At 40.2% G+C, this 24,746-nt stretch overlaps 2 protein-coding genes and 1 long non-coding RNA gene across 3 annotated transcripts; 1 reads left to right on the top strand and 2 right to left on the bottom strand.

Annotated features, from left to right (window-relative positions):
• The first annotated feature begins 203 nt into the window (after positions 1 to 203).
• LOC103451269 (anaphase-promoting complex subunit 11) lies at positions 204 to 2,665 on the top strand. Its single transcript, XM_070809182.1, has 5 exons — positions 204 to 236; positions 502 to 571; positions 662 to 737; positions 1,518 to 1,636; positions 2,269 to 2,665. Exons 1-5 carry the CDS (start codon positions 204 to 206, stop codon positions 2,382 to 2,384), a joined length of 414 nt encoding a protein of 137 aa, XP_070665283.1. The 3' UTR covers positions 2,385 to 2,665.
• Positions 2,666 to 15,826: 13,161 nt separating this feature from the next.
• Positions 15,827 to 17,001, bottom strand: LOC139190190 (uncharacterized). The gene is made up of 3 exons (XR_011574254.1): positions 16,588 to 17,001; positions 16,407 to 16,504; positions 15,827 to 16,231 (listed from the first exon to the last, which is right to left on the bottom strand). It is a non-coding gene; the product is annotated as an uncharacterized lncRNA (long non-coding RNA).
• A 5,092-nt stretch (positions 17,002 to 22,093) lies between these two features.
• LOC103413933 (hydrophobic protein RCI2B-like) lies at positions 22,094 to 23,489 on the bottom strand. The gene is made up of 3 exons (XM_029089778.2): positions 23,302 to 23,489; positions 22,898 to 22,995; positions 22,094 to 22,302 (listed from the first exon to the last, which is right to left on the bottom strand). Exons 1-2 carry the CDS (start codon positions 23,380 to 23,382, stop codon positions 22,912 to 22,914), a joined length of 165 nt encoding a protein of 54 aa, XP_028945611.1. The 5' UTR covers positions 23,383 to 23,489; the 3' UTR covers positions 22,094 to 22,302; positions 22,898 to 22,911.
• Positions 23,490 to 24,746: the final 1,257 nt, after the last annotated feature.

Here is a 24,746-nt window from a genome sequence, read left to right as displayed (position 1 = left end):
TAGATATTTTTACACTAAGGGGAGGAGAAGTTCGGTTAAGTCACACAATGGGCAATCTAATTTGGTATCGAATTCGTCATCCACGAGATTCGAACATAAGACCTCTCACTTCCAAGTGAATAGGAATACCACCAGACCGTAGTACTTTGTGGCAAATTCATCCCTCATTTGAATGAATGCTCACCTATCGCTCTGATGCGATAATGTATTTCAATTTCTACTTTCTAATATCAAATGTATTATAAAGTTGGACAAATAATATCACATGCCAGTATGACGTATTCTCGAAAAACTTCCCTTTCTACTATTGGGCCCACTTGCAAAATGTTAAACATTATGAATTCAAATTCAGCCCAATTGAGTTCTGGTCTCTCAACCCGCCCAAAACTGGACCGCGGCTTTTCACTTTTCCAATTAGGGTTTTTCAGACTCAGAGATATCGAGAGGGGTACCGGAACCGGAACTGGAATCGGATTAGAGTCCGATTTCTGCAGTGATTAGCCATATATTTCATTCTCGAGAGGGTTCAGGCTTGCGATCTCCGTTGAGCTTGAATCGAGGAGTTTGTTCGGTGAGTACATTTTGGAATATGAAATTCCTGAAATTCTGGGAACATTTGGGATGTTTGGGATTTATTCTAATTCACTGCTCTGAAATATAGGGTTTTGGGGTTTTGCAGTTGCAGGAGAAGAAGATGAAAGTCAACATTTTGCGTATCCTTCTCACTGTGTTTGTCTGTTCGTTCTTTCAAAATACACTACTTTATACCATTTGTAACTGGATTTTTTTATTTTCCTCTACTTTTTATTCCAAGTTGTTAACTTTATTGCATTTAATCATATGGTAGATTAAATTTCAGCTTGATAGTGTCGAATTGGTACAATTTCGATTCTGTTGTTTCTTTCAAATCTACTAGTTTATACATTTTAGAAACAGCTTGTGTAGTGTTTTGTTCTTTCACTTCTATGGTGTTAAAATTTTGCAGTTAATCATGGTGGAACGAATTTCCGCTTGACAGTGTTGAATTTCTATGATCTGTCTTTTTGTCGTGAATTACGAATAGTTAATGAGCTCTAGAGTTTTACTACCTTGATTGTAGTCTAATGTTACGAATGTCGATCACTAGATCAGTATCTTATAAGTTAGCCATGAATCTCAAGCATATGTTCCCCCTTTAATTATTCGGTGCGAGTATTTTGATAACAATAATCGTAATAACTTGAGAATCCCATTTGCTCGTGTGGTCTTGTTATAACTTGAAACATCTTTGTTGTGAAATCGTTGGACGCATTATGCATTTTATTGAAACAGTTTTCTCTTGACCCAACTACCTTTGCAAATATCTGCTGTGGGTTTTAAACAGAGTATGTCCTGTTTACCTCGTCTCTATCTGTTCTGTTCATTAATCAATTCCTGCATGTGTGAATCTGTCTCTAACATTGATGTGCCCTTTTTTCTGGGATATGGTTTATTTCGTCTACTTTGGAGCTCTAATTCTTATCCTTTTGGACCTTCAGATGGCATGCTGTTGCTTCATGGACATGGGATGCACAAGACGAAACATGTGGGATTTGTAGGATGGCATTTGATGGTTGTTGTCCCGATTGTAAACTCCCTGGGGATGATTGCCCACTAAGTAAGTCACTAACATTACCGTCTTTATGCCTTGCACCATGTTTTATGTTTCACCAAATTCTTACATTTCTTCTATTATTAAGGTCCACGTCCAGAAATTGATTTTCATATTGACCTATAAACATGCCCTGGTTGAAAAGTGAAGCTCATGGTGCCTGTGTCCACATGGTTGTGCCTTTTTTCACTTTCCTATCATGATTTATGCGGGTCTTGCTATTCTTCCATATATAATGGCATCGATTCATAGCAATGCTTTGTTGCAAAATATTATGGAATATACAGTTCATTGATAATTTACAGGCATCGACATTTGGATATTCTTTCTTTTTATACTCTGAACTTCCCAAATATGATTCAAATGCCTAACATCAGATCTTGTGCCGACACCTTAGAACATCATTAACACATGGTTTCATAGAACATCATGTTACACATGGTTTGCAAAGCACACAACTACCATGATATGCTCCCAAGCTAATGGTCAACCTCTGTATTCCTGATTATAGTATCAAGCTGGCCAACTGAATTGTTATTTTTTGCATTGAACCAACCAGATTGTGACATTTCACATTTTGTGTTAGTCGTGTGATTTCTATTGATATAATTTGACGACAAATTATCTTCTATTCGCAGTTTGGGGTGCATGCAACCATGCGTTCCATCTTCATTGCATCTTAAAATGGGTAAATTCACAGACGTCTCAGGCACATTGCCCCATGTGCCGTAGGGAGTGGCAATTCAAAGGATGATAGACAGATTGGAATCACTTTTAAAGTATTCTTGCGTACTCTCTCCCTCTTCAACTGCAGGTTTGCAAATGTTTGATTGTATACTGGTTGATGTAAATTGAAACCACCCTATATCTGCTGTGTATTGGCTTATATGAGCTGAAGTAACTCCGTCGTGCGGCGTTACTTCTCAATCATTCATTGTATTCCCTTCATAAATCCGCTCTCTTAATCTAGAGATCCTAAAAGTGAACTTGAACCATGTTTTATATGTTTGTTTATCAATTAAGATTCGGGAAGCAGAGACAGCGTGAAAAAAAATTCCATCTTTAGCGGTTTTCAGGATCTCTGCTGAAACATGCAGCGAGGAATTTTCCAGTGTTAGCGGCCGTGTAGAACCGCTGACTTTGTTTTGCTGCTCGTAATCTTCTTATCTTGGTGGATTTAATAAACTAGTTAATGCCTTGTTAATCTTAATTTGGAATTGGATTCTCACAAAGGGTACTTGTCAATTTGGAAAAGAGAAAGAGTTGGGTTGAAGTTTTGATGGATTCTCACTGCTTTAGGAAAACTAATGAAAATGGCTTGAAAACTTTGAGTTTTAACGATAAGGACAAAATAAAGGGTAAAGTGAATAGTACCAGGATTGACTTTTTAGTGTAAAAATGTGGTTTTTCGTTAAAATGAACAGTACCGAGAGTTTTTTGTTAAAGTTCCCCTTTAACGCAACCTCCTGGATTAGACACCACATGTGCCTTGCTCTTACCATATATGTCTTTCTTAATACGATTTTAGACAAAGTAATATTTGACCGAGGATTCTCAGAAAGTGACATATAAAGTAGCTTTAGTAGGATAGATTCTTAGTTATCCGATTCTTAGTTATCCATCATGGTTTGTTTCCTTGCCTCAATTTAATTCAACCAATGATGAGATGAGATAGATACAAAAAGAAAATACAACTGGTTAAATCCCTTTGCTCGTAATCAATTTTGGAGAAACGGAGATTAAAGTTAATTGAACACTTGGGTTGCAGTGCGCTTGTAGTTCAGTTTGTTAAAACCGTTTACTTGCATCTGTAGTTTTATTCTCCCTCCGCTATTAGTGAAGAGTTTTTATGACGCGTATACATTGCCACAGTGGCGTCCGTGTACAAATGAAAACATAAGGGTCGGACCATCAGCACCGTGTTGATGCAATTGGTTGCATGCTAGGTAGCTTCCTTCACGCTCCTCTTGAACAGAACCACTGGCCAAAATGTTTTTTGTTTTTAAAGTCATTTTTTTTATAAATTATATTATCTATTTTTTTGGTCGAAATTTATAAATATATTTGAGAGACAAATTTCACATAAGAGGATCTTTTCCAGATCTACTTTATGGAAATCCTACGGATCTCTATATTTTATCTGTTCAGTGTACATCGTGCGATCAGTTTTCGTTAGGTATTATTTGTGTTTAATTTTAAATAAAAAAGTCAAATAATTTCTGACCATACGATATACGATAAATGATTAAGATGTGAAGATTCCTAGAATACTCACAATTTAGATCTGAATGGGATCCAAATCCAAATTTCACATCCTAAAAGAATATGTCGCCTGGCTATGATGGGTAGGGGCTCTTTCCTTTTGCTTAACAAGGACGCTACAAACAATATATATGAACCAATAATGCAAAAGTGAATTACGTCGGTTAGCGAGAGTCTCGTGCATGCCCTCTGAAATTCAACTTCGAATTTCACTCCCATAAATTAGGAAAATTTAAGTATATTTTATACGGAAATCTAAGAGTCTGTTTTGTATTTTACTTGAATCTAACTTTTTAAGCTCAAAAACAATTTTCAAGTTTTAGGCCTTAAAAATTTGTTTGGTAGGACTATTTTCAAAAACTGAACTCAAAACTAACTAAAAAAATATAGTCTATTATCTAAAAACATAAAAAGTGAATTTTTAGAGTTTTTAAACTTAAACTCACTTCTTTCTTTTCTCTTCCTCCTCCCCTCTCACTCCAAATCTATCTTTCTATATTTTCTTCTTTCTCTCTCCTTTTTTTTTTAAACCTTTTTCATCTCTTCTCAAATCCGCTCTCTTCATTCTCTCGATTTTTTCTCACTCTTCTTCTTCCCTATCTTGTCTGATCCTCTCTTCTTTCTCTTTCCTTCAATCATCTCTTACTTTCTTTTCTCCTCTCATGTTCTCCCTCTCATGCGACCCCTTCTTTTTAGATCTCTTTGTCTAGTTTAAGTTGTAAGATTTAAAAATTTTAAATCGCAAACCAATCAAGTTTTTTAGTCTTAAATAAAATTGTTTTCAAGAAATATTCTTAATAAATGTTTTAAGAAATAATAAAAAATTTCAAATAAGATACCAAACAGGCTGTAAGATACTTTGTAACCCAATTGGGTGAAATGAAAAACCAAATTACATTACCATCGAAATAAAAAACAAATTACACTGACAAATGAGTAAGACTGAGCATGTGAATAGCATTAGTCTATCTTTACAATAGACAGATAATAGGTGGAAGGAAAATTAAATTAAAATAAAAAACAAAAAATGAACAATCACTACATGAAAACATCAACCATCCACTTGGCTGCACCAGATAATCAAACGGCTGAAAACAATCCAATACTGCAAACACAAAATGACACATGTGTCCTTCACATCTCTAATACCTGTCCAGCAAAGGAAAAAAACGTGGCATTAATAAGTTGGTGCAGGTCATGTCACGTGGACCCATACCCACCGTTATAGTTGGGCCGGTGGCCCACTGAAAGGAACGTTTGCCTAATCATATCATTTAAACTTGAGGTATTCATCAATTCCTCCCTGAACTTGTGACTATTGGCTAATTTCCCCCCTTAACTTTAATTTTGACCAATTTCTCCCCTCAACTCTCATAATTAGTCAATTTTCACCCTACTGTTAATTTTTTTTAATTTTCCATCTATTCTTTTTTTTTTCTTTCAATCTTTCTAATAACTTCCAACAAAGTACTAAAATTAACATAAACTCACATGCATAATATAGGGTAAAATGTACAAAAACATAATACAATTAGTATGTGATATGGGTTGATTATAAGAAAAAGTTATGAATCGAGTTTAAAGCATGTAGAAAAAGAAATAATAATCCTAAACTCATGGATCAGACCTATTTCAATAAAATGGGTTATTCTTAATAAGGAGTCGAAAATTATGAATTGACTAACCATTTTTTGCACTAAAGCTCGATTCTCCTCAATTTACTTGAACTTAGCTTTCACTTTTATAAAGAAAATTGTATTCACATACAAAAATGTACACATGAATCCTTTTCGTTATCAATTTTGTATAGTAAAAAATCAAATAAAATTACCCCATACTGATTTATTACGACTAATAATACTATCCATGATAAATTGTAAAATTCTAAATTTTAATCTATTTGTAATAGGATAAAGACATAGGAAAATGATTAACATACATCTTATTTAGTTTCTTACACACACTTGTTTAATTATGATCAAATTAAAAAATTAACAGTATGGTGCAAATTGACTAATTATGAGAGTTGAGGGGGAATTGACTAATTATGAGAGTTAAGGAGGGAAATTGGCCAAAATTAAAATTGAAGGGGGAAATTGGCCAATAGTCACAAGTTCAGGGGGAAATTGATGAATACTTCTTTAAACTTTTATCCTCCTTTTTATTTATTTTTTATTTAACAAAACTAAAAGAAAATTTTGTTTTATTGAAATTCAAACGGTTGAATAAAACGTCAGGGATTACAACGCTCCTTCTCTTAATCTCATGGATTTTGAGCGAGGATCCGATTCTCTTTGTAAGAATCTTGAGGATCTCTGTACATCGTACAGTTAGAAATTATTATAAATTTTTTAATTTAAATCTGAATATAAACAGTAGTGGACGAAAACTAATAACACAATATACGAGATAATCAATTTAAAGTGCAGACGGCTAAAAACGGAGCGCTCGAATAGCTACCGAAACAAGATATATTATCAGCGAATTAAGAGAAGTGAGTGCTTACAGAAATTGGATATCACTTGGTGATGACATAAATGGCATAAATAATCCCAGGGAGGTAACCAAAGATGGTCAGCAACAAACAGATCCAGAATTCCGCCTGAAAAAACATCACATGCACCGTATATTAGAACCATGAACCCTTGAATATGACTGTCGAACCGTTAAATCCGTAGAATTCTACTGGTCTAACGATTCAAACAGCGTTACCATGTGCGTGTTCGTGTGACGTATAATCTCTACAAACTAAACGGACGCAGAAGAAAGAACACTAACATGGCAACCAAACTTGAGGAAGACTCCAAGAGGAGGCAAGAGGATGGCGATGAGAATGTCAACGCAGTTTAATGTTCCTTCGCTCGCCATATTTGCTGACAATTTTTTGCAGGAAAATTGAGAGAGTTTTGGTAGAAGAAGAAGTAGGGCAACTGGTGGAGGTGTGTGGTGGGATTGACAGAAACCGTGAGTGGTTTATATATATACAGCTCCTCCGTGTGCTGATGGGACACGTGGAGATTTGGTGGAGACACAGCGATACAATTTACTACGCGGTTCCTTAACCACGTGAACTTTCTAGAGAAGTAAATCTTACTTTTGGGGTTCCATAAGAATCATACAGCACGGTAGGGCTGCTGTAGAATCCGTATCCGAATAAAGAAGCAAGAATCATACAGCTCAGTTTATTCATGGAATGGGTGTACATGGCACGTGCGAATCTCCCATGTGCTTCTTGTGTATTATAGTTAGGGCGTAAGATTTTCTCAGCTGGAAATTCCATCCATCTAGTCCTCTCCTATCTTACTTTTTTCTTTTTCTCTTTATAAATAACTACACAAGATGCTGACTTGATTTAGTCGTGACATTTCAAATAGAAGGAGATTAAGGCCTGGTTTGGTACTGAGGTGATTTTGAAAAAAGCTGGGAGCTTTTTTGTGTTTGGTAAACATTCAGCTTCAGTTTTTTTTTCACAGTTTTGGGTGAAAAAAAGCCAAAAACAAGAAGCTGCAAAACCCAGCTTTGAAAAATCGGCTTTTTTTTCACATCTATTTTACATAAAAGTTTACCAAACACTATAATACTTTTTTTTTTTTCAAAAGCATTTTTACAAAAAAAGTATACCAAACACTCTACAGCTTTATTTTACAACTACTTATTCTCACAGCACAGCAGAAGCAGCTTTTTTTCAAAGCACATCAATACCAAACCAGCCCTAAAAGGATGAGATTTAGAGAATAGATAATCCTAGCTACTCCGTTAGTTAGAGCTAACAGCACGTTTGAGGTAATGGCCATGAGATTCCAAGTTTCTCATATTGTGTATTATAAGGTTTTGAAATTACATCAGCTTACACCGTTTTATATCTTTGAATATCCAATCATCAATTAAATTGATGAGTTTCTTTTCAATATGGTTGAGATGTGACTTACATGGTACCACATAAAAATCATTAGCTCATCACATCATCTATTTAATAAATAATCGTACAATGAATTAGATCGAAGACACAAATTGATATAATTTCAATACTTTATGGTGTAATATGAGAAAATAGACACTTCATGCCCCATTTTGAAAATCACCACGAGCCAAGAGGTGTAAAACGTGTTAACCTTTACAGTTAAGTTTAAACTCATATTTTGTTTCAATAGTGCTAGATTTGTCAAATTTATTCACCTAATGATGTATTTGTCGACATGTTAGAGTCTTATTTGTATTGCCCTTGAGACTATTAAGATCGAATTATGAATGTAATTGCCTTTGGGAAAGGAAAAAAAAAAAAAAAAAGTCCAAATGCAGCCGTATTTAAATAAATGACAAAAAAACACGTTATTGAACTACTAAAATTTGGTGCGGGTGCAAGTAGCATGTAGTTTAGTTGGTTAAGAATGTTTTCTCTTTTATTGGAGGTCCCAAAATAAAAGTCCACCTCCCAAAATATTGCTTGTTTCAAAGAAAATATAAATTAGTTCACGTAATTGAAGATTTATCACTATGTTGCAATTTAATTTAAAATAATTTTTTGCACGACTCAATTTTTTTTCAAGTCTAATTGAATTTGGAGGTGTTTGTACCATACTTGACCAATCCCGAAACTACCGAGCACCGGCCAACGCTATACTGTCAAGGACCCAGAAGAATTCCCCTCCGACCAGGAGGCCAATCACTACTCGACACGTGTCAAGATTAGAAGCCAATTAGAGCGCAGCACGTGTCAACATCAAGAACCAATCATAACATGACACATGTCAATGTGACAAAGCTACAAGTTTTTCTATAAATAGGGGTCATCCCCCCACAATATTGCCTAATGCCATTTGTGTTAAATCATTCACAAGAACTCACTAAATTGAAAGCTTGATCCTTTGTACTTGTGTAAGCCCTTCACTACTAATAAGAACTCCTCTACTCCGTGGACGTAGCCAATCTGGGTGAACCACGTACATCCTGTGTTTGCTTCTCTGTCTCTATTCATTTACGTACTTATCCTCACTAGTGACCGAAGCAACCAAGCGAAGGTCACAAAACCTGACACTTTCTGTTGTACCAAAGTCTTCGCTGATTTTGTGCATCAACATTTGGCGCCGTCTGTGGGAACGACACTTATTCCTACTCTCTTCAGCTGTGTCAAGCTGGTTTCTATCATTCGTACACTTTCTTTTGACCAGGCATCCCTCTCCAACATGGGAAGCGAAGGAAGCCACAACACACAGAATGACACCCCCTTGCACATAGTGCGAAGCAACGAAAGAAGGAAGGAAAACGAGTTCTTCTTCAAGCTAAAGTCGATGAGTTGGAAGCTCAGAACAACAAGATAGCAATGAGGAATGAGGTCCTCCAGGAGCAATATGAGAAGCTCTTCGAGACACTCCACGAAGCTAGGCAAGCTCAGACACGCGTGCTTGTTGCCCCCGTGGAAGTCAACCATCAACTGGGTGCCCTCCAACATGGAGGGTCACATGCATTCGACATAGATATCCCTGATAGGGAACAGATTACCCCTCGACTTGATAATCAACATGAGGCTTCTCTTAACCCAGTTGCTTCGACCCGAACCATGAGAAGTGGAGGGAGACACCTCTTTGCTGAAGGGGCAGAAGGATCGAAAGCCGTCTTTCGCGATTGTCGGGATTTCCTGAAGCAACGTCGAGAGAATTCCATCCATATAAGCTCAAAGATCAATGACCCAAGGATTTCTGAGAGACTCGGTCCCCTGCCACGGCCCGAGCCGGCCACCAATTTGGGGAAGGGGCAACAAGTCCTAGAGAGACATGAGGGTACAGGGGACTCAGAGGTGTTCCGACAGACATACCCTGGAAGCCAGTACAGCGAGTCCAGGGAAAAATCACATGCCCTTGATCAAACCTTCCTAATTCCAAGAGGAGATGGAGATTTACGAAAGAAAGCTCCAGTGGCACATAACTCCGCTCAGGACCCCCTTGTCCTACAACTTCTTGAGGAAGTAAACAAGTTGAAGGCTGAACGTCAGGCTGAAATACCTGACTGGAACCAACCCAGGCCTGGCCCTCTTACAAGGAGGATCCTCAACACCCCCCTTCAAGCAAAGACAAAGCAAAAGCTTGGCTTGCAACTTTATACTGGAAAAGAGGACCCGATTGAGCACCTTAACCTCTTTGAGTCCACCATGGCATACCGGATGCACACCGACGAAGAGCGATGTCTTCTCTTCCCCTCCACCCTCTCTGGCGGAGCTCTAAATTGGTATTGTCGTCTTACACCTGAGACGGTAGACTCATTTGAGGAATTGAGGAAACTATTTGTTTCCCAACACATTTTCCAAACCGATCGCTTGCACTCTGCAGATGACCTGTACACTATCCGCCAGAAGCCAGACGAGTCATTACGTATGTATGCTGGCCGCTTCAGCCATGAATACTCCCGGTGTGCCGAGGCAGACGACAAGACTGCCCTCAAAGCCTTCACGGCAGGCCTACGTGATTGTTTCTTTAAATACATGATCAATGCCAATACTTGGAAGACTTACTCTGAGGTGATGGCGCAGGCTTATAACCATGCCTCCGCCGAGGCAAAGACATATCAGGAGAAACCCCCTACAACCATCATTTATCAACAAGTGGGAGGTGGAAGCCAGACTCACCTAAATGAGAAGACCTCGACTTTCCAAACAGCAGTGGCACCTCCCCATGCCTTGCATAATGCTTCGCCGAATCAACAGACATATCAATTTCAAGGCAAGAGGAAGGATTTCCATCCTCACCACTCTCATTTCAGTAAAAAGAGTAAGGGACACTATCCCGATAACCAAAGGTATCGCCACAATAACGCTCGCCCCCAGGCAGTCAATGCAGTGGGTCAAACCCGCGTCAAGATACCCCCTACCCCAAGGTATGAGACATACACGCCCTTGAATGCCACATGCGCGGCCATTTACCCCAGCATAGCTCACCTGATACCAAAGCCAAAGCCGAGGCACCCAGATTACACGCCCCCGAATAACGCGGGCATGTTTTGTTGCTACCATGAGCATAACGGCCATGATAGCGAGAAATGTATCATCCTCCGTGATCGTATTGAAGTTTTGGCACGAGAAGGAAAAATTGATCAATTCCTCCTTCACCCTCAAAGGGATAACCGTAACCAACGCCAGGTGAATGTCATATATTCCATAAGCGGCGGCACACCCATATCTGAATCTTCCAATAGGGCCATGAAAAACAGTGAACGAATTCTGAGGCCTGGTCACCAAGTGTTTCACGTGGAAGACATCAGGGGAGGGAAGTATCAAAAGCCTAACTGGGATCCGATATGTTTCTACCCTGAGGAAGAAAGAGGCATCATCTACCCTCATAACGACCCATTGATCGTGGAGGCTCACATAGCCAACTTTGATGTTCGACGAATCCTCGTAGACACAGGGGCTTCGGTCAATATCATGTTTGCCGAAGCTTTCAGGGCACTCAGTGTAGCTGAACACTTGCTCGATCGCTCGATTTCTCCTCTAATAAGCTTCTCCGGTGATATCGTGCAACCCTTAGGGAGCATACATTTACCCTTTACTATTGGTACAGGCCCTTACACGGCTACCATTACCACTAACTTCCTAGTGGTTGACTGCCCAACGGCATACAATGTCATCTTTGGGCGCACAGGCATCAATGATCTCAAGGCTATGGTATCCACGCATATGCTGTTGATGAAATTTCCAACCCCCCATGGCAACGGCTACATCAGAGGAGATCAGCTTAGTGCACGATCATGTTACAACACTTCAGTTAAGCAACAACACTTGCCCGGACCCAAGGAAACCCTGTCTGTACATGACCAAGTCACAAAGACCAGCCTAGATGAAGCGAACTTGGATCTTCCTGATAGCAACAATCAACCCGATGATCCTCGAGATGACTCTTTTACCCAGCAAGCCCAACCTGCTGAAGAGTTGGAGAAGGTACCTATCTCAAGAGATTATCCAGATCGCATGGTGAAGATTGGCACCACATTGTCACCACCCATTCGGTTAGCATTGATATCTTTTTTGAAAGAGAACACTGAAGTCTTCGCCTGGTCATACGAGGACATGCCAGGCATCTCTCCCGATGTCATCTGTCATCGTTTGAGTATTGACCCCAAGATCAAGCCGGTGAGACAGAAGCGAAGATCTTATGACGCTGAACGATACGAGGCAATGAAAGCAGAAGTTGAAAAACTCAAAGGCATAGGCTTTGTCCGCGAAGTCAATTACCCGACATGGGTAGCAAATGTGGTCCTTGTTAAGAAAAATCCGACCAAAGAAAGTCTTTTGCTTCAAAAGGTCTTGTGGAGAATGTGTGTTGACTACACCGACCTAAACAAAGGGTGTCCGAAAGATAGCTTCCCTCTTCCTCTTATTGACAGACTTATAGACTCTACGGCCGGGTGTGAACTCCTGAGCTTCATGGATGCTTACTCAGGATACAACCAAATCCTCATGAACCCTTCGGATCAAGAACACACAGCCTTCACTACCGACAGAGGACTATACTGCTATAAAGTCATGCCTTTCGGCCTAAAGAATGCAGGAGCGACTTATCAGAGACTAGTCAACTCAATGTTCGCCGAGCAGATTGGGAAGAGCATGGAAGTTTACGTTGATGATATGTTAGTCAAGAGCAAACATGCTGACCAACACATCACCAACCTATCTGAAACTTTCACTATTTTGAAGAGGTATCGAATGAGGTTAAACCCCAACAAATGTGCCTTCGGCGTAGGCTCTGGCAAATTCTTAGGTTTCATGATTAGCCAACGAGGCATTGAAGCTAATCCTGAGAAGATCAAAGCAATCCTCGACATGAAGGAACCGGTAACTTCAAAGGACATCCAGAGCCTTACTGGCAAGGTGGCAGCCTTAACCAGGTTCATTTCTAAGGCCACAGACAGATGTGCTCCTTTCTTCAAAGCACTCAAGGGAAATAAGAAGTACATTACATGGACGGAGGAATGTGCCAAGGCATTCAGGAACCTCAAAGAGTACATGAGTAAAGCCCCTCTGCTCTCCAAACCAGAAGTTGGTGACACTCTCATCATCTATCTATCGGTTTCGGCTTCAGCAGTCAGTTCTGTTCTTATTCGAATGGACAGTGGTGTCGAACGGCCCGTCTACTACGCTAGCAAGGCCCTACAAGATGCGGAGACACGATACTCCAACATTGAGAAATTAGCTCTAGCATTGGTCATGTCTGCTCGGAAACTTCGCCCTTATTTCCAAGCACACGCCATCATCGTGCTTACCAATCACCCTCTTCGACATATACTCCAGAGTCCTGACACGTCTGGGCGAATGATCAAATGGGCGATAGCATTGGGTGAGTTTGACATCTCCTACCAACCAAAGCCAGCTGAGAAGGGCCAAGCAGTGGCAGACTTCATTGCCGACTTCACATATCCGGTTGACATTGCTTCTACACCTGAAGCAGTGGCTTCATTACCCCCGGAAGCTCAGAAGGTAGAATCAACGACCTCAGCATGGAGTCTGTATGTTGATGGCTCATCCAACCAACAGGGCTGTGGAGCGGGACTAGTCTTGACTACGCCCGACAAAGTAGCAATGGAGTATGCTTTTCGTTTCAAATTCAAGGCATCAAACAATGAGGCCGAGTATGAAGCCCTTCTAGCAGGATTACGTTTGGCCAAACACCTCGGGGTTAAACAAATTGATATTTTCAGTGACTCCCAATTAGTGGTCAACCAGGTTACCAACAACTTTGATGCTAAGGACAGCTCCATGGCAGCATATCTTGCGCAAACACAACTTTTGCTCAAGCACTTCCACTACCAGATCACCCAAGTTCCTCGAGCGGCAAACAGTCATGCAGACGCCCTGGCTCGCCTCGCCTCAGCTGTGGAAGACAAGATTGGAAGAAAAATTCATGTCGAACTGTTGGCAACACCAAGCACCATGGCCGCAGAAGTATGCAACTTACAACAGGGGGATAGTTGGATCACCCCGATCTATAATTTCCTTGCTCATGGCACCCTCCCAAATGATAAAGTCCAGGCTAAGCAAATTCGATACAAGTCTACCCGCTACCTGATCATCAATGATCAACTCTATAAGCGAGGTTTTAGCCTGCCATACTTAAGGTGTCTTACGCCTGCCGAGGCGGAAATCGTCCTTCGGGAAATACATGAGGGAGTCTGTGGAGATCATGCTGGATCTCGGTCCCTAGCACACAAGACTTTTCGCCAAGGATATTACTGGCCAACACTCCACCAGGATGCCATCAAAGTATCCCGCTCATGTGACAAATGTCAACGATATGCAACTATTCCTCATTCCCCTCCAGAGCCTCTTACTCCTATGATCAGCCATTGGCCCTTCGCCCAGTGGGGACTTGATTTGATCGGCCCAATGCCGGCAGGGAAGGGCAAAGTCTGTTACGTAGTCGTTGCAGTGGACTACTTCACAAAGTGGGCCGAAGTAGAACCCTTGGCAACCATTACTGAGGCAAAGATAGAAGACTTCGTGTGGAAGAACATCCTTTGTAGATTCGGCATTCCCAATGCGATAGTCACTGACAATGGGCGACAATTTGACAACAAGAAGTTCAGGTTGTTCTGCTCTAAGTTCAACATCAACTTATGCTTTGCCTCTCCAGCTCATCCCCAGTCTAATGGACAAGTTGAGGCCATCAACAAAATAATCAAGCGCACTTTGAAAACCAGCTTGGACAAAGCTAAAGGCTGTTGGCCAGAATTTGTACCCCAAGTTCTTTGGTCATATCGCACTTCATATCGGACTTCAACAGGAGAAACTCCATTCTCACTTGCCTTTGGCACAGAGGCGGTTGTCCCTGTTGAGCTCGAGCAAGCAACATTCCGAGTCCAGAACTACATTCAAAGTGAAAATGACAAACAACTCACCCTCAACTTGGATTTAGTCGAGGAACACAGAAACCAAGCTCACTTGAGGAATGTCGCCTACAAGCAGCGCATCTCCAACTATTATGACTCTAAGGTCAAGCCTCGTTCTTTCAAAATAGGAGACTGGGTCTTAAAGAAAAGATTACTCTGCGACAGAGTCCCGAGTGAAGGCACACTTAGTCCAAACTGGGATGGACCGTATGAAGTCATTGGCATCAGTCGCCCTGGCTCTTACACACTTAGAAGCTCTGATGGCAAGACCCTTGGCCATCCATGGAACGCTGATCACTTGAAGTACTACTACAAATAGACTCACGATGTACAAGTGTTGAGCTATAGCCGTTCGGCATCCTATGTAATGAAGGCCATTTGGCAATGAATTCAATAAAGAGGTAATTTAGCCAACTCAGCCCTCACTCTTTTACATTCATAGCAAGCGATGCCGGAACCCTTCTCAATCAGAAAGCAATCCGTCTTCCACAGTCATTACAAAACAAGCAAATGAAGAACGTGTCAAGCGCCAAAAAAAAAAAAAAAAAAAAAAAAAAACAGCTTCATCCAAAAAGCTTCACCCGAAAAGCTTCACCCACAAAGCTTCACCCACAAAGCTTCACCTAAAAAGCTTCACCCAAAAAGCTTCACCCGAAAAGCTTCACCTCCAAAGCTTCACCCACAAAGCTTCACCTAAAAAGCTTCACCCACAAAGCTTCACCCAAAAAAAAACTTCACCCGAAAAGCTTCACTTAAAAAAGCTTCACCTACAAAGCTTCACCTAAAAAATCTTCACCTAGAAAGCTCCCTCTACATACTTTCATCTACAAAGCTTCACCATCAAAGCTTCACCCAGAAAGCTTCATCTACAAAGCTTCACCATCAAAGCTTCACCTCGAAAGCTTCATCTACAAAGCTTCAACACCAAAGCTTCACCTACAAAGCTTCAACACAAAACCTTGCTCCAAATAAACAAATTTTGTTCACAAAACCCAAGATGCCCTTGAACTTGTACAAAAACACTTGGGTAAACATAAACATTTTTTGTTTTACACCCACAAGGGCCCAAAATTTTCCTTCTTATTTATTCACTTATATATGTTCCCAAACATATTATAATAGATCCAACAACAAGCCAAAGTCCCAAGTTTCATAATGGACAAAAGTACAAGCAATTCATCAATAATGAAGGTGCTACAAAAATTGGAATCTGCCCCAAAATAGAAATCCAACCCAAGAGACTTTTTCTCTCTCTCCCTCTTCCGCCTCCTTTCATCTATCAAATTTCTGCAACCTCTGCTCTTCTCCAATGGAGCTGAATTTTGGACACCCTATAGTTCTTGAGCATATGAACAACTTTCAAGAAGGAACCATTTCTGTTTGAGCGACGGAAATTAAAGTGTTGAAGCTCCAAACATGACAGTCGGATTCTTGCAGATTTCGAAGCTGCTGTGATGTTTCGAAGATCTGGAAATATTTAACCATTAGTTCATTCTGAATTTTTGATATGTTATGAAAGAGACGATGAGGAACAACTTCAATGAAGAAAGCATGCCGATCTGAACAATAGAAAATGGAGTTTCGAAGCTCACAACAAATCTAACGGGTTGACAGAAAAATAATAACCAGTCATTCATCATACCTGGATTTCTGGAGTTATACTGCTCCGAGGGATCTCAAATTTGGATATGTTGTAGTTCACGAGCTGAGGAACAACTTCAATGAAGAAAGCATACCGATCTGAACAAGATAAAATGGAGTTTCGAAGCTCACAACAAATCTGACGGGTTGACAGAAAAATAATAACCAGTCATTCATCATACCTGGATTTCTGGAGTTATACTGCTCCGAGGGATCTCAAATTTGGATATGTTGTAGTTCACAAGCTGAGGAACAACTTCGATGAAGAAAGTATGTTGATCTGAACAAGAGAAAATGGAGTTTCGAAGCTCACAACAAGTCTGACGGATTAACAGAACATTGATGAACAGTTACTCATCATACTTGAATTTCTGAAGTTGTACTACTCCGATGGATCTCAAATTTGGATATGTTGTAGTTCACAAGATAAGGAAAAACTTTCATGAAGACGACTTTGCAATCTGAGCTATAGAGAAAGGTGTTATCTTGCATCCACTCAGGCTGATTAGTGGAAACGAAAAGCAATTCCACCAAAGAAAAGATGAAAAAGAGAGAAAAGCTACTAATTGCACTTGATCTTGTCTAGTCAATAGCATGCAGCATCAAACACACAAAAGTTGGAAATATTTTTAGATAAAGCATATACGAATGTGTGACATCGAAACAAGGATTCGTTACTTTGACAAATTAGTAACACGCGAGACACCTCATTCGGCAACTCTCTTCGCCTGAAGACTTGGGGGACTCCCACCATATGCTACTGCACCTTGATACTCGGCAGTCTCACAACCACTCAGTGACTTGGATTTTTCAAGTCTCCAACCGAGAAGTTTTCCTCACTCGTGAAATTAAGGGAACATTACCTCAAACTACATGCTTCACTCACAAAGCTTCAATAATACAGGTTTCAACAAAAGCAAAAATTCAAAGAACTTTATGAAGAAGGCTTTGGTGTATTTAACACAATATGTTGAAATGAAGCAAAGCTTATTTATTAATATTTTCGATAAGCCACAAATATGTACATATACATGAGTCAAAATAAACAAACAAAAGGGAGCCTTCACAAAGGTTGCTTAGGGGAAGTCTCAGCAGTCGGTAGAGCCCCAGAAAGAGAAAGCACCGGAGGGTGGTTATCCGGAGCCTCAGTACTTGACAAAACCCCAGAAGGAGGAGGCATTGGAGGTTCATCATTTGAAGCTTCATTACCAGGTACAACCCTAGAGGACGAAGGCAATAAATGCCTTTGGAACAAACCCACAAACCGCTGATGATCAAGTAAAACCTTACCATCAGATTCCTTCATCTGGTCAAGCTTCCTCTTCATGTTTGTAGCATAGTCATGGGCGAGCCGGTGCAACTGCTTATTCTCATGCTTGAGCCCTCTAATCTCCTGTTTGAGACTCATCACTTCAGCAGCCAATGATTCAACTTGGCGGGTTCTAGCAAATAGGCGTTGGGCCATATTAGACACAGAACCTGCACACTGAACACTAAGAGCCAAAGAGTCCTTAACAGCCAACTCATCAGACCGTTTGGAAAGTAGTCTGTTATCTTTGGGAGTGAGAAGGTTCCTGGCCACCACTGCAGCGGTCATATCATTCTTCATCACAGAATCCCCAACGGTAAGAGGACCGGTAGGGGATATGAAGGATGGGCGCCATATGTTGTCTGGAGAAGGCGTGGCTGTCTCTTCTCCAAGGTTCAAGTCAAAACGACGGTCGGAGGGTCCAGACATTTTCAAATGTGTTGAAGAGGGAAGAGGTCAGACAAATCAAGATCTTAGAAGTGCAAGAAATGAGCTTCTACTGGTAGAGATTCAAGTGTGCTGTGGAACTTAATGTCAGCCTCTATAAAAATCTGCACTGGACGGAGCTTCAGAAATCGAAGAGGCGTTTGCTTTCTCAAAAGCTGGGCTGCTCAGAGACCACGAGGGCCGATCTCAGAAATCGAAGAAGCACCTGCTTTTTCAGCCTCGTCAGCACCTGTCACATGCACAATCAGCTTTGCGGAAATTACGGGCACTCTGTCGAAGATTTCTGGTGAAGTAGAAAGCACGTGAATCTTACTGTTCAATCACCGCTCTCCATATGCACCATCAACTCCTCGGGTACCACATATAACTTTGTCAAAGATCTCTGACAAAGTTTAGGCACGAGAATTTCGAAGTTCCAGCTACCCTACTATTACCCATAAGGGTAAAGGAACAGCACCACTGCTTGACAACTGGAAAGTCCCTATGTGTGTCGACCTCCGTGTTTTGTGGCAAGACAGGTTGGCAAGAACGTCCAACCTTTACTCACATTCGAGAAAAGACTCCCAACATAATTACTTTCTAAAAAACCGGAGTAGCACCGCTTTCCGAATCTCGAGAGTCAGATCCTCGACGGGATTGCTTGTTCGAAAACCGAAGAGGCACAACTCTCAGAACTTCGAGAGCCAGATTTCCTTAGATAAAGCTTGTCTGTAATCTTCACACGTAACATCAGCTTTCCAGATACCACATACCACTTTTTCAAAGTGCTCTGACAAAATTAAAACACGTGAAGCTGGCAGCTCCCACTACATTGCTGTGACCAAGAAGGGTAAAGGAATAGCATTACTACTTGTTATTGGGAAATCCCTATATACATTGACCTCCCTCCTCAACGGACAAAAAAACCTGCAAAAATGCTCAACCCTTTCTCGCATTCGAAAAGGCACCCTCAACATAACCTCTCGAAATACTCAGCTTTATTTCCCCCCGATAATGCCTCAGCAAATAAGCCACACCAAGAACAAGAGTATCTCATATCATCAGGGTCGAAAGCAAGAGTATCCCATATCATGCTTTCTCCCTGTCTTTGTCTTTGTCCTTGTCCACACCTGCAGGACAAGGAGAAAGAGAGCAGTCAGTCGGAACCTGAAATCAAACCTCCAATTTGGAACTGACTGCCTGGAGCCTTTGCCTGGTTGCTTACTTAGCATTGCTCTCGAGTACTCATCCTCAACTGCTGTCAAGGTCACGAATTCCACCGGCAAATACCTCATGACAGTTGATCAGATATTGGCTCTTTACACTGAAGCTGCCAAGCGTGGATGAGTCACTATGAAGGAATGTTCTGAAGGACCATTTAAATGCAAAGGTTGCACACCACTTCTGCCATGCAAAAGATTGAAGCAGAAGGTTCAACGGTGAGCTGAAACAGATCACTACAGCACGACACCTTTCCATACCACATTCATTATTCCGTCAACAGCAAAAGTATCCCATATCATCAAGGTCGAACATACTCTAGATTTGATGGACTTGTTTTGACCCTCAAATTTTTGAGTCGGCCTTATACTCTGAAGGGCACCAGAAAACCCTCCAGCACAGTTCAAGAATAAGCCTGTGGAAAGTTACTTCTTCAAAAGCAAAAGTATCTCATATCATCTCTTATCCATTTGCTTCTCCTTATCCTGGCAGTTGAATGAGAGACAAGGAGAAGGAGAACAATCAACCGGAAGCCGAAGTCAAACCTCTGATCCTGGGTTGCTTACTTGGAAGTTTGACTGCTTACCTTGTCTGTCACCTCTTTCGGCAGATCTCCTAGCTCGGCGACTTGGGGGACTCCTACTATAGGGTTTGTATCACACTTGACTAAGCCCGAAACTACAACTAAGCTTCAAGTGAAATTGATACATTACCTTGTGCGTCAACATCAGCTAAATACACCATTCCCGGATGGAGGAAAGGTACTTCCAGAGAAGGGCAGATGAAGATCAGACCACACTTCGGTACTTAGAAGTTTCGTGATTACTCAAGGGATTGGATCTTGCAAGTCCCCAACCGAGGAGTTTCCCTCACTCGGGAACTTAGGGGAGCACTGTTTGTACCATACTTGACCAATCCCGAAACTACCGAGCACCGGCCAACGCTATACTGTCAAGGACCCAGAAGAGTTCCCCTCCGACCAGGAGGCCAATCACTACTCGACACGTGTCAAGATTAGAAGCCAATCAGAGCGCAGCACGTGTCAACATCAAGAACCAATCATAACATGACACATGTCAATGTGACAAAGCTACAAGTTTTTCTATAAATAGGGGTCATCCCCCCACAATATTGCCTAATGCCATTTGTGTTAAATCATTCACAAGAACTCACTAAATTGAGAGCTTGATCCTTTGTACTTGTGTAAGCCCTTCACTACTAATAAGAACTCCTCTACTCCGTGGACGTAGCCAATCTGGGTGAACCACGTACATCCTGTGTTTGCTTCTCTGTCTCTATTCATTTACGTACTTATCCTCACTAGTGACCGAAGCAACCAAGCGAAGGTCACAAAACCTGACACTTTCTGTTGTACCAAAGTCTTCGCTGATTTTGTGCATCAACAGGAGGAACACAATTTGAACACAAACTTTCACTTTGATTGCCACCCACGAGCATTGGGATGAAATCGAGTCCCGACCAGCCTCCAGGCTGTAATGAAAATCTAACGGCTCGTAGGATACCGCGGCATGCTGAAACAACGGCGGTGGTGAAGGCTTTAAGTGTGTAGCGACCAATAGGGACTTATCCGAATGCACATACTATGCACGTGATGTAGCCGTCCTCTGAATTTTCAATCCTAAAGTCCAAACCATAATCTTCATGGAGAGGATGTACTTGACCCTCTCTTCTTCCCACATGCTAACACATGGGATCTTATTTATGGGGTAATGAATTTGACGTAGAAACATGCCCCAATTAAAAACAAAAATGAAACAGACTTTTATTAGACCAGCTGATTGATACAGTATGGTATCTTGTGTCCTTAAATATTATTCTCATTAGCCACTTGTAGCGCGCTTACGCAGTTATGCGTGTAGAAATTGGCCTTTCCTTATCGCGGTGCACTTCGTGCGAGAGAATTACATTGATTGAAATCCATTTAGGGATAACATCTCTGCCAACATTAAAGAGAAATGTTAAGAGGACTCTCTCAAAGTAGAGAACTCTCCATAAACTCTCAATCACCTCGCAGTTTAAAGTCAATTTTCGTATCAACATTATAAAATATTGTGTCAAAAGCAGAAGGTATCAGAGAATCCATAGAAAGTTCCTCTTTAGCGTCTAATTAATCAAGAAAAACAAATGAAAAAGAATACACCCCTGTAAACTTTACCATCATGAACACTATGGAAATCTTCATCAAAGTTGCAACCGGACCAAACCACACCTCTTCTAGTTGTAAGCATACAATGTCAAATTGTCATTGTCACATGGGTTTCAATACAGGAAACCGACGTTTTTGTTGGCTTGCATTAGCTGATATGATATGATATGTATGCAAAATATCTCATTTTCAAAGATGGTGTTGAAAATATCTCGTTTTTAAAGCTGGCGTTAAATAAAGGACAATGATTTTTACATTCGTTATTTCTCTTTCAACGTTTTGTCATTGTTTTTGTTTTGATAAATTCTGTTGTACTACTACCGAGGGATGGATGAAGGGGGAAAAGGGAAGAGCGAAGATGATTTTCCTTAATTAAAATCCACGGAGCCAAATTATGGTGTTTCGTACTTCGTCGGAAGAATGTGACCAGTCCTATCGAAGTTAACCTTTTGAGGTCTTAGTTTGCAACAAGCATTGGCTTCGTAATGCTAATGGTTTGCAATTTATTTGATGGTGCTTGCAATTTACTTTGAACAAATGCAATGCATTGTGCAAGTGCTGGAAATAGTCAAATATGAGGCATTTATTCAAATCGAATGAAAGGATAAAAAGGCAAAAAACAATGAACAACGACAGTAGATACACACTGCATAATGGAGTATCAACCATCCATTTGAATACACCAGATAAGGACAATCCATCAAACGGTTGAAAATAAACCCTCGATATCTAAACAAAAAGACATAGCCGCCCTTCGAACACATCCTTTACCACCTGCTCAATAAGAAAGATAAAAAGGATCAGAAACTAATATGAGTCATTAATCCTTCTTTGTTAAGAATATAACAGAAAGAATTTTAATAAAAAATTTCCAGTACTTTTTATTTTAACAAAAAAATTATATTATTACATTAAAAATTTAATTTTGATACTATTCATTTTATCCTTTATTTTATTCTTATCATTAAAATTCAAAATTTTCAAATCATTTTCATTATTTTTCTTTATAACAAATTACTAATAGATGGCATATATAAAGTTATTGCGGGTCATTTTCAAGTGGACCCACATCTTTTTCTTTGTCGAACTAAATCATAGTAGGGTTGATAAACCAATTAGAAAGGCATATTTGCTTAATCACTAAGCAGGATACTTTATTTTATGAAATATCTAAATTCAAAACAAATCCGGTTGAAATCTCTAACAAGATTATTATCGATGCTTCATTTTAAAGCACTTTATTATCTTTCTACGTATTCTTTCATTTTCATATCCAAAAGCACTCTTATCCTATTTCTACTATATCACACTTTTACAACAAAAAAATAAACAAGAAATATTTGAGCGATAGAGAAAAGTTGGTGCTTACATAAATTGAAAGGATCACTTGGTGAGGATATAGATGGCGTATATAATACCAGGGAGGTAACCAAACAGTGTCAGCACCAAACAGATCCAAAATTCCTCCTGAAATCATCAATCCACCACATATAAACATCAAAATTCCTCATAAAAAATAACTGCATTAAAATTCGGTTCCAAAACACACATACACACAGACAAGATACAAATTAGGGTAACGATGTTATACGAGTACTGTATGACTGTTATATCTATAGAATTTCGCTGACATGATGATTCGAGCAGTGTTAGTACGTAATACGTGTTTATATGACAGATTATCAACAATCAAGCAGTTTTAGTATGTAATACATGTTTGTATGATAGACAACATCCATAAAGTACGGACTCGAAAGAGAAATTAACACTCACACGACACTCATACTGTAGGAAGACACCAAGAGGTGGCAAGAGGATGGCGAGGACGATTTCGAGAAAGGTTGCTCTACCCATACTTATCAAGTTTGATAAGAGAAAGAAAACTACAAAAGAAAGAAAACTACAAAGGGCAGAGAGAGGTTATACAACAAGAACTAAGAAGTATCCGATTGCTTTGACGGAAACTGCAAAGGATATATAAAGAGGTGCAACTTCTGCTGCTGAAGGAACCACGTGGAGGCTAACCATTGGGTGCACATACAATATAATTATTTTTGTTTCCGAATAAAGGAAAATGGATTATACAGCTACGTTTTAAAAATGGGTAAGATGACACGTGTTGGTTTCATATGTGCGTCTGGTGTGTTGTATGTGCCGACATGATTACTTTAACTATTTGAGATATATTGCAATCTCATATAATACCTTCAAACACTTTCACTCTCATATCTCACCTACTATTTTATTTCAATATAATACATCTGTTACATTTTCCATTCATTGATCCATTAAGAGCTAACGTAGCTATCAAAATTGTGCCACGTGGCAAAAAAAATTTTACAAGTTTAAAAATAATTAATTAAAGAAAAAAAAACCAAAACCCACCTACCCCCCGCGACCCACCCTCCCTCACCCCACTCACGTTCCCACCAATCATCTTCTCACCCTGATGGTGAAGTGTAGGGGTGGGCAAACTGATCCTAGACTCGCAGGTCGGGGAGGGTAAGGGGCAGATCCTAAATTTGAAACCCAAAATGGGGCGGGGCGGTTCTAGAAATAGGAGGGAACGGGCCCCCGGCCCTGCCCATTTCTAGCAAGGAATAATTGGTTTTATCCTCATTTCAGTCTTCTTAGTTTTCATATACTCAGAAAAGAGTCACTCAGTTTTCCTTTTTCCCAACTCGATCTCTCATCCCGACTCGTTCTCACTGTCCCAGCTTCATCTGCTGCCGTCATCATCAGCTTCGTTCCTCGCCGCCATCATCAGACCTCGATCTAGGGAAACTAAAATCCTTTCTCCTTTTTTTTTCATTCAATTTATAGCGAATTTCTTTGTTTTATGTGGCTTCAATTTTTGAATGCATGCAAGGAATTGGGATAGGGAATGCAATCATGATCGATGATCTGGAGCTCATTGATTTCTAATGTAACCTTAAATCGTTGCTATTATGTCTTTCTCTCACTCACTCTCTCGAAATCAGTCTCTATCTCTGTCAACTCTAAGGGACGAACGACGAAGTCGAACAACTCGAAATGACGAATCAATCATCTCCTCCATCTGACTCAGACTCATATTTGCAGCGCAGTCGAGCTCTACTAACAGTCCTTTTCAGTTTTAAGGTATTATGTTTTAGGGATTTAGGATTTAAAATTAAATTAAGGTTTTCTAGATTTAAAGATTTTGTTGGGTTTTGAAATCTTGTTATGTTCCAATTTTA

The sequence above is a fragment of the Malus domestica genome, chromosome 12, assembly GCF_042453785.1.
Source record: "Malus domestica chromosome 12, GDT2T_hap1".
NCBI lineage: Eukaryota > Viridiplantae > Streptophyta > Magnoliopsida > Rosales > Rosaceae > Malus > Malus domestica.
This window is presented reverse-complemented; position numbering and strand designations above follow the sequence as displayed.

Excerpts from the sequence above, each read along its gene's own strand:
- LOC103451269 (XM_070809182.1), top strand. The coding sequence starts at position 204 with ATGTATTTCAATTTCTACTTTCTAATATCAAAT. Across the intron at positions 237-501 it reads TCTACTTTCTAATATCAAAT|CCATATATTTCATTCTCGAG; the intron begins GTATTATAAAGT and ends TGCAGTGATTAG. Across the intron at positions 1,637-2,268 it reads TGGGGATGATTGCCCACTAA|TTTGGGGTGCATGCAACCAT; the intron begins GTAAGTCACTAA and ends TTCTATTCGCAG.
- LOC103413933 (XM_029089778.2), bottom strand. The coding sequence starts at position 23,382 with ATGGGTAGAGCAACCTTTCTCGAAATCGTCCTCGCCATCCTCTTGCCA. Across the intron at positions 22,996-23,301 it reads TCCTACAGTATGAGTGTCGT|GAGGAATTTTGGATCTGTTT; the intron begins GTGAGTGTTAAT and ends TGATGATTTCAG.